Raw genomic sequence first — 10,315 nt, 5'->3', positions numbered from 1 at the left:
GAGGTGGCTGCAGCTTTAAACACATCCCAGTCTGTCTGGGTGAAACAGTCCTGCAGGGTGCCTTCAGTCTCTGGGGACCAGAGTTTAATTTGTTTGGTGACAGGGTTTGTTTGTTTCAGTCTTTGTCTTTAAGTTACGCAGTGGCACAGAACATTGTTGTTCTGCATTTTTTACTTTGACCCTGACATTTAGCATGTGCAGTATTTGTAATCAACATTTTAAATATTAATATTGTCTTTGAAATGTCTTTATTTTATTACATAAACCATTTAGCAGAAGCTGATGAATGAAGCTCATTAATCTGAAGTTATTATCTGCTGATTAGGTTTAGTCAGTGAAATGTGAAAATATTCACAGATATTTAGTTTAAAAAATTGATGACAAAGAAAAGCAAGAAAGGGCGACAAGGTGGTGCAGTGTTAACATTGTCTCTTCACAGCACAAAGGTTCCCAGTTCAACCCTTGTGGCTGAGCTTCACGTTCTTCAGTGGGTTTACTGGTGCATCCTCCCACAGTTCTCAGACACACAATTTAGGTTTCTCTCTAAATTGTCCGTAGGTGTGAGTGTGATCCATACATATCACTATATAAAAAAATATTTTTAAAAAGCCCCTTTATTGAAGGAAGTTCCATTACAGTGAGTAAGTGTTACTGTCTTTTGAGGTTATTATTGATACCGTCATCTGTGTGGGTGTTTCATTGGAGACTGTGATTTGCCTGCTGTGTTGAATGTCCATCACATTAATTTTTAATTTTAATTAGGTGAATAACTGAGCTGAGTCCAGTATACTGGTCTGAATGTGGGCATATAAGTGCCCATATAGTGTTGTGTGGTGATGATAGTAACATCATGAATGTGGGGCTCAAACTGGAAAAAATTTGACGACCTGTTTTGAATACAGTGCAGGTTTTCCACAATTCAAAAGTATTCAAGAGCTTATATGTGATACAGAATGTTGTAAATCAGAGATCATAAAATCCGATACATTAATATATCACAATTACAAACCTTAATATTTGATTCAAGGTTGATTTGGTGACATCTGTTGTGACAAAAAGTAGTGTGTTGTAATAGTGAGTGGATGAGATAAAATCATGAACGGTATTGTTATAGTTCACACATGCATTGTTTCCTGTGCTTCTAATGTGTGTATACAGTTTGAATTCCATACGCCCAGAAGACAGCGATTGTGGAATGCAAAAATATTATTGTCGCACATGTGTTTACAAACACCCATAGGACTAGTGGGAACAAGTTCAGGGTAGTAAAATCAAAAGTGAAAGGAGTATAAAGTTGCTGGAGGATGTGAAACTGAGTATAATGACTTCTGCAACAGATAATTGTCTTCACACTAATCACTAATATGTCTCTCCTTGGTGTGAACTAAAGCTATAATTCATGTGTTAAACCACTGGTCTTGGTCACACAGCTCACAGTTAGTGTCTGTTTAAAACTTATTTACTGTGAAAAGTCTGAGAATATTCTTTGCGCATTGAAGCAGCCAACAGATGATGGAATACAGTTCTAAACTATAACCAGTGGCTTCAGCTTCATGCTGCTCATCACACTGACATTTTGTTAAAAAAACAGTAAAAAATACAATATGATGCTTCACTCACAGAGCTCTTCTCTCTTGGAGTTTGCACGTGAGGTATTCAGCATCTCAGAGTCACAGTTCCTCTAAATGTTCATTTATCCTTGGCCAAATAAACAAAAGCATTTTATTCTCCCTTAATTTACTTTCTTTTGACACTGACATTGTAAGAGGAATCCTTGTTTTTAACTATACAAACGTGATAAAATGTTTTTGGTAAGTCAAATTCCTGTTAAGGTTTGAGCTAGTGTACGAATGTGTGCTGCAGGTTTTAATAAGTCAGAGCAGCTAGAGAGGGCATGTTGTCACAAAACATGATGTAAAGATTTAGATCTGAATCAAGAAGATGCACAGTGACAGTGGAAAATGGCAAGAGAACAAGTGATGGCATGTAACGTTCGTTCATTATGTCAGTTTTTAGGCTGGAACAAAACTTGTCCAAGAGGCAGATGGTTTCCAGCTAAAAATGTAATTGTTTGGTGTTTGTATTAGGCCTGGTTTGTGTCATAATGCTCTGGAAGTGGAGGCCACACATTGTATTTGCACGGAGGCCCTCCTGCAATCTGCATAATCAAAGCAGCCCCTCCCACCTTCCCCACCGCACCGTCGATCTGGAAGTGGAGGCCACACATTGTATTTTTAGCTACTGAAGCAAAAAAGCTGACATAACCACCACACTTCACTCTTTTTGTCCTAAATATGGCATTTGCTTACCGCGCGTTGCTCTTTGACGGCAAAAGCAGGGAGGGCCTCTTAAGGATCACTTCCTTTAGAAACCAAAAAGACATAACTCTTCAGTGACATAAGCACACACACACACACACAAACGAGTTGATCTAACTGCTCTGACAGGAAGTAACCTTGATAACGGAAAGCAGTTGTTCTTTTCAGCAGAATATGGTGAGGATGATGGTGAAGATGGCTGTGCTCTCCACCATCTCTCTGCTCCTGGTCTGCTGCTCTGTCTTTGCTTCCGAAGGTACTGTAAGAATAAACGAATACACTTCTCGCTCTCATTTAGTAGTGTAATTGTGGATTTTTAGTACAATATAAATGATGCGTTTGGCTTCTCCATAAGCATCAGTTTTCTAATGTTCATGAGGTTTTTAAAAGCAAAACTTCTTTTTTTTAATTCCTTTAAAAATCAGGTTTGAATTCTCTGGCCAACCAAGTAACACTTCTCATTCTTTACTTCTGTATTTTTTTCTCTGCTACATTGTGGGTGGTGATTCTTCATGTTTTCAGCATTAGTTATTTCTTATGTTGTTTTATAACTATAAATACTGTATAATACTGTTTATCCTTCAAACTTCGATTTAAATTTATTCCTGAATGGTATAAAAATCAGTTTTTTCTTATTATTTCCACTGCTTCTGTTGGTCGCCCGTCCTAAAACACTTCTGCCTTGCTTCTTGTGTGTCCTCATCCAACTCACATCAGCAGCGTGTTAGTGTGATGAATCAGTTTTCTCAGAATCAGTTATTTTAGATCTAATCAGTTTATTTTTTGAGAAGTATTGTAATAAACTTGCCAGATTTAAAAATACATGACAGAGCATATAGCACACTAACACTGAACTCACTTGTTAGTCTCTTATCAAAAGTAAAACTTTGGTCAAATGTGTCATAAATTATACATTAAGGTGCTGGATGTTCTAAACAAACTACTTGATCAAAAATATGAAATAGTAATTTATTTTTACATTTTCAGAAAATTCTACAATAGCGTAAACTCCAGTCAGTGTTGTCAATATATAGGAATAAAGATCCATGTGATCGATGTTCAGACAATGAAGTGTAATTATCAAAAAGTAACAGTTTGAAGAGCTTATTGTCTCTTATAATTAAGTATCAGAACTCATGTTTAGGCAGTTTCATCAACATGTCAAAGCCTGCGAGGTGTGAAAATGTGGTAAACCATAAAAGGCCATTTGTCTGTCGTTTCCTGGAATTAGAATTTGTTCAGTGGTTAAAAGCATTTAATGATGAAGAATTTGATTCAGTGTTCTTTATGCTGAGCCGAACTGTCTCAGTTTGTGTGTTTGTTTGTTTCTGGTTAAGCAGTCGTCCTTTTTTAAAGCATATTCCATCATGAGATTCATCAACAAAAATCATTTTTCATTTTCCTGATAAAGTATTGCCAAAATTTCAGTGTCATTTCTGCAGAGGTGTTTATTATGGACCAGTGTTTGATATTAAATGTATAAACAGTTATGAAATAAATCTCCACATGAATACATTTAGGAAAATATCAAAATATTCTACAATTATTAATGAATTATTATAAAATAAAATGGATCCTTCTTATTTTCATAATAACAGTTTTATTTCATGTCACTTTTCACGACTGCTGCTGCTACCGTGATTATCCAGTTAGCACCCGTTAGCAGGATCAAAAGCAATGGCCAAACCTGTTTAGAGAAAATGGGTCATGCAGGAAATTGAACATGTTTACATGCAGTGTAGAAACCTGGGCTTTCATTTATCACTCATGTATGACACAGTTTTTGAAGGGGCCGTACTTGTGCTCACTGATTCTTGTGGCGACATACTTTAGGTATATGTATAGTCAGTCACTGAGCATGAGATTGTGCACTTATCTCAGATGAATCCAACTTTTCTGATCACCAATTTAGGTGAGGGATAAAGAACTAAAGTTTCCACATAACCTTAGCTGGGATTAGAAAATCCAGTTTTACTCATTAGATCTTGGATTTGTTTAGTGACGTCCAAAGAATACTCCACAGGCTTTAGGCTTATAAGAACACAAATATCAGCAGCACTGGAGTTAGCATGGAGAACATATTACAGTATTTTGTTGCTGAGTTTGATAACTCGTCATGGGATGTGCAGGCCTTTGTTAAAATCACTGCTAAGTTTGTCATTTAATCTAATAAAATTGTTCACCTTTCTTTTTGTTCCAAAGAGAAATGCAACCACAATGTTGAAGAGGGTGGTACCATTGAGGTGCCTCTGGACTACTCAATGCAAAACATACATAAACTGGAATGGATGTACAACGATGTTAAAATCTACAATGGACCAAATGACAAAGATGGAAAAAGGAAAACTACCCTGGATGACAAACAGCGTCAGGGTAAAGTTTATGAAAATGGATCCCTGAAGATGGAAAAGCTGATGAAAAGTCACAAAGGGACATACAAGGCCAATTATTACGACAATAAAGGGAAACTAATTGGTGCCAAGGTGGCAAAAGTGTGTGTATTCGGTAGGTAACAACTTGTTAGCAGATGCCCTCTGTTTATACAATTATATAATACTCTCCACCCCTCTTTATACCTTATCTGGCTCATGAGTAAAGGTCTGTAGTTATCTAAACACTTCTCACTGTTACCTTAGCTGTTCAACATGTTTACATTGGTATGAACCGGAAATATTACAGCGGCCAGGAGTTTGCTGTCTTTACCTGTGTTTTGATGTGCCAGATGCTGTTACAGATGTGTAGTATAATTAACTAGCATCAGAAAAGCACATTTGCCTTAATATGTTATTAGTTCAGATCATTACATCTGTTTTCATATGTTGTTTGTCTCGATATGATAATTAGTATTTTTAAAATGTATAAAAGTGTTTGATCAAACGTCATCTCCTCAGACCTCGTCCCTAAGCCCACAGTGAAGATTGATTGTTCCTCATCACCAGCCAAATTTACCTGCAGCGCTAAGCAGGTGAGAGCAAACTAACAGTATGTCTGATTTACAAAGCTTCATGTGGAGTCTTTTTAAAGGATTTCCCCATAAAGATGTGTTTGTAGAATCTGTCAACAGACGAGGTCTAAACATGATTTGAGTTCAGCACTTGAGGTAATTGTTGATGTTTGAGTTTCTGATTTGTTATTTTATTACTGAAGTTAAGAAAGTAAAATGTGTGAAAAGCAAAATCCAGCTTTACTTTCCTTCCATTCACAGATTTTCTTTTGTTTTTATTTGCGTTGGAGGGCATTGTTTGCTGATCACTTGCTCATTTTACAGCACAAAGAAATCTCAAGGTCCACTTGTTATCTTATTCCATAGACGTAGATAGAAGCTCCTGCCACTGAAGACCCTGAGGTTGAGATTCTTGTCTAAGTGCTTTCTCCATGGTCAATGATAAACTTTTCCACTCAACCATTTTTGCTCATGTTGGTTTGAGCTTTCCAAACAGCGCTCAGCCTCCGTAACGCAAGAAAACAAAAATATGTTTGGACCTACTTGGTGGTCTAGTCCAGAGTTTCTGAAGTTTAAATTGTCATACATGGTTTTACTCCAGGTCTTTTCTGTTACACTTGAAGGTCTGCTTATCCTCATGACAACCCTCTAATCCATCCATCAATGTTTCTTGTACCCAACAGATCGAGAAGTTCAACATCGAATGGCTTAAGAATAAAGATGTGTTAAAGAATGAGAAAAAAGCAACTCTTACACAAAAAGCTGAGCCGGTGAAAAACGGTGAATTAACATGCAGAATTTACAATGAAGCCAAATCTATGACCAGTGAGCCTGTAACACTAAACTGCAATAAGGCCGGTGGGTATCAGTCTGGTGGGTATCATCCAGTGGTTATTACACCCACATATGTATGGTCTGTTAGAAACAGCACAGTTACCTCATATGTGGTGGAAATTACAGATTATTTAAATATGGTTCATAGAAGAATCATTTAGAAATGCTCTATATTAAACAGGTTGTTTGTCTGAACCTTTTCATCTGAACTGTACTGCCAACACAAAATAATAAATAGGCTTCTGGGAAAGTGCATTAATTCAGTGAGATAGTCACACCATTTCATTTAATAAAACCAGTTATTCAAATAAAATACATTGAACTGATGCCTAATCAGTTTCCTCTCCTTGTCTTTTCTCCTTAAGGCTATACATTTCCTGAAAAAATATGGGGAATAAATAGCTGGATTATTGTGGGCTGCGGAGCAGGTATGTTTGTTTGCTTTTTTTTTAGCATTGTACTCTATGTACTAATCCATCCATCCATTAGCTACAGCCTGTACAGAGTCGCAGAGTGCTGAATCCCACTAATGCATCATGTAAATGTATACATCTCTCCTCACAGCAGATGGTATTAGGAATTCATCTTGAAGGAATTACACCCCATTTAATATGCAGTTAATGATTTGTACATGTCTTATACAAACTGTTATCATCCATCCTCATCAGGTATTGTCGTACTGCTGATTGTCATGGTCGTTGCTTGTTTCATCCGGGCCAAAGTGAAAAATCGCATGCGGCAAAAGGGTAAGAGTTTTGTTGTTGTTGTTGTTGTTGTTGTTGTTGTTGTTGTTTTTGACCATGTGGCTTTTGTAAATCCACTGGAAATTTGCCAACCCTACCCATAACTTTGAAATGCCAGATTATGATCATACCACTGGTAAACAATATGTTGACATAAAGAAAGTCTTTAAATTTCAATAATAATGCAGGATTCACTTTATGTCAGTTGTTGTGCTTCTGTGGTGCATGTTCCCAAACTCATTTGTAATAAAATCAACACAAACCAGCTGACATGCAGTGAGCGTGGAGCTCTGTGACCCTGTGGTTTTGGGCCCTGGCTGTTGCCAGCGGTGCCTGGTTGGTACTTGAGCAGTGCAGTGTGTTTGAGAGCAGTGAAACAAAGTCATCTGAAGGTAACTATCCATACCTGATTGACAGACTCTAGACATTCTCAGATCTGATATATGTGGTGAATTAACAGCAGCCACACACAAACCATGCAAACTTCAGCATGACCACAACCTAACCCCTAAGTCACTGGAGGCTCATGGTATATGTGGGTAACAAATATGATTGAAGCCCGATTATCTGAAGCAACCAGGACTTTCAAACCATGTTCTGATATACAGTAATACTTGTAGTGTACTATTGTATTATTTGTAAAGCATATGCATACAGTGTAAATGCTTCTTCATCTGAAGAACTTAAACTGGTTTTACATTTTTGTTTGTTTGACCCACCATCCCTACTAATTTCCATATTAAACAGATGAGGAGGAACTTCGTCTGGATTGGGCCAATCCTGAGCAACAACAATACCAGCATCCCCAACAACAACAACAACAACAACAACACTGTCAGCCTCCTGGTCGACAGCCTCATCAGCAACGCCAGCCACAGCAGGCCGGCCACACCGGCCCTCGCCAGCACCGCTCCAAACAGCACCGCGAGCAGCGTCTCAGAGCCCCCGAGTCCGACAACGCTAACCCTCAGCCCAGCCCGAGAAGAGCTGCACAGGTAGGATGTGGATCGGCTCCTGGGCTGCTCAGTGATGTTACATGTTAACACACAAGCAGCCAGACAGAAATTGTTGCAGTGTGTTTTTAGTGTTTAGCATCAGTGCTGTCTGGCTGCAGGCTGCCAGTGGGACATTCCATCTGATGCTGGTATTTTTCACTACCCTTCAGGTTCAGGCCCACAGACCCGCTGTTAATGACGATGAGGAGCAACCTCCTCCTCTTCCTCAGCCCAGGAAAACAGCCAGAACACCAAGAGTGTGACACCACGAGGGTGCCGCAGTTTAGAAAACATAAACCTTCTGTCTTTCCCCATTCACTTTTTCTCCACTGATGTTTCCGTTCCTCTGAAGAAGAAGTCAGGCAGAGTTCAGTCACTTGATGAGGAAACTTTCATCAGGATGTGGTGACAATCATGTTGAACAAACAGATAGATGTTATCAGCTGGTGTATAATTAGCAAAATCAAATATGCTGAATTCAAACTATGAGTCTTCATAGGCTTTGACTTTTACGATAAGGTGATCTTCAAAATGCAGTGTCTGTCCTTTGGTTTCATAGCTATTATAAGACCAGACCTGAAGACAAGATACCAAGATATCAAACTAGCTATTTTCCTCTTTTCCTCTTTCATTTTAGGTCTATTCTATGCTTGTCTGTTTCTCTCATGGATGAGAGGGAAACAGATGAGCCCATTACTGCACAATATGTCTCAAACTATTATCCAGAGTGATCCTCGTATCAGTTTTATCATGTCATCTTGACTTATACAGTTGCCAGTTTATTAGTACACCTACCTATAACTAACACTGAGAGGTATTTCTGTTACAACCTACCTTCACTGATACAAACAGGATGGACAGAATAAGAGAAACACCTCTTTATACATAATGTTTTTCCACCAGCCCCACAGAGCTGTGGCACGCGCAGCCATGTTGAGCTGCTCCTGAGTCAGCGCAGTTGTGTTTCCATTGCACCATAAAACATATTATCTTCTGCATCTTGCTCAGACGGGGGTGGTGCGAGCTGCTGAGTATCGGTGTGGTGTTACTAGCTTGCAACATGGATCCCTTGGTGCTAGGTGTTATTTTAACCCCTCAGCCAAAGACCAATGAATAGACTCCATTTTCAAATAATGCTGCAAAGATAAAAAGTGAATGCCAAATGTGTAAGGACTTTTTCTTTGGCACAACATTTCTTTCCTCCTTCTTTTGTTGTTCCTCCTTCATGAAGGAGGGTTTATTGCAACACTGTTGGATTAGACTGACTTAGTTTTAGCTTGGTGTACCTAATAAACTGACAGCTGAGTGTTGAAGTCAAATACCAGAAAGAAAGACAAGTGAATATCTCAGGAAGACGAGCTTGACTCTAAGTTGACTCTGTTCAGCATGGAAGCAGAATTAAAAATGATGAGCTGTTCCATCAATGGAGGGACATAGTGAGATTCCCAGAAGCTCCTGGTTATTGGCCAGTCCTCACCCTAACCCTGGGTGAACGTGGTTTTATGCCTGATTTTATTTGCTTTTCATAGTTTTTATTGGGGGTTCTAATCTGGTTTCTTCTGGTTTTACGTTTGAGTCCTAACCCGCCCCGTGGTGGATAGATACATTGTTTAATCCTCCAGATACACATGAAGCACGCGCCCCAACCATTGTCCTCATGTACCAGAACAATCAGTGACCTAAAGCTCACTAATTAACATACACTCACAGGCCACTTTATTAGGTACAGCTGTACAATTGTATGCATTTCAGTGCAACACTTCCACCTTAACGTCTGTGTTTATACAGCTCAGAATGTTTCTGTTTTTGGTGAAATTGTCATAAATGTATAAATTAAATTTTATGTTTATTATTGAGGTCATAGTTTAAGGTGGTGTTGTACTGGACTGCATTATATTCAGAGGTGTTTCTATATTTTTGTCCTCCCCAGCTAAATACATGAGAGGGTCAGAATATCAGGAACACCTAATAAAGTGGCCAGTGAGGGTATCTCGCTGGTTGCCTGGCAACTACACAGTGACTCCAGGAATTTAGTGTGCTTATTCAAGAAATGGTGCCAAACACAACCCCCTCAAAAAAACTTTTTTACAAGTCAGGCCAGTTGTTTCCATCCGTTTATCATCTTTGCTCTGAATGTCAAACTGTTCATCTCATTTTCTCGAGCTTTCTTTTTTCTTTTGTTGCTGTTGTCTGTATACTGTACATCCCATCTATTTCATAATGTCATCTATGGTTGCATTTACAGTGTGCCACAAAGACTTTACAGCAACTTGGGAAAACATGAGTATTTTTGTACCCTGTGGCTCCTTTCCAGTCAGTGTTTCAGCCACAAATAGTGTTTTCACAACAGCTTTTAATTCAAATTTCAGAGAAAGACAGTGGTTTGTATTTTATGCATACTTCCATGCAGTTTTTAAAATGCTCTTTTTTGTATTTGTGTTGTAAAATGATAAATACTGATGAAGACTTGCTGATGTGTGG

General features: G+C 38.5%; 1 protein-coding gene across 2 annotated transcripts; it reads left to right on the top strand.

Moving 5' to 3' along the window:
* Positions 1-2,464: 2,464 nt before the first annotated feature.
* cd2 (CD2 molecule) lies at positions 2,465-9,585 on the top strand. 2 transcript variants are annotated; one of them, XM_020600714.1, is made up of 8 exons: positions 2,465-2,574; positions 4,521-4,823; positions 5,210-5,283; positions 5,946-6,120; positions 6,462-6,524; positions 6,765-6,842; positions 7,587-7,834; positions 8,005-9,585. In XM_020600714.1, exons 1-8 carry the CDS (start codon positions 2,493-2,495, stop codon positions 8,095-8,097), a joined length of 1,116 nt encoding a protein of 371 aa, XP_020456370.1. In that variant the 5' UTR covers positions 2,465-2,492; the 3' UTR covers positions 8,098-9,585. The 2 variants fall into 2 exon arrangements, with proteins under 2 accessions (XP_020456370.1, XP_020456369.1); XM_020600713.1 differs by having other exon boundaries at positions 5,946-6,135.
* The last annotated feature ends 730 nt before the right edge of the window (positions 9,586-10,315 follow it).

This window comes from Monopterus albus, unplaced genomic scaffold (genome assembly GCF_001952655.1).
Source record: "Monopterus albus unplaced genomic scaffold, M_albus_1.0 scaffold48.1, whole genome shotgun sequence".
Lineage (NCBI taxonomy): Eukaryota > Metazoa > Chordata > Actinopteri > Synbranchiformes > Synbranchidae > Monopterus > Monopterus albus.
The sequence above is the reverse complement of the archived record's forward strand: the minus strand, read 5'-3'. Positions and strand labels throughout refer to the sequence as shown.

Excerpts from the sequence above, each read along its gene's own strand:
- cd2 (XM_020600713.1), top strand. The coding sequence starts at position 2,493 with ATGGTGAGGATGATGGTGAAGATGGCTGTGCTCTCCACCATCTCTCTG. Across the intron at positions 6,136-6,461 it reads GGCCGGTGGGTATCAGTCTG|GCTATACATTTCCTGAAAAA; the intron begins GTGGGTATCATC and ends TTTCTCCTTAAG. Across the intron at positions 6,843-7,586 it reads AAATCGCATGCGGCAAAAGG|ATGAGGAGGAACTTCGTCTG; the intron begins GTAAGAGTTTTG and ends CATATTAAACAG.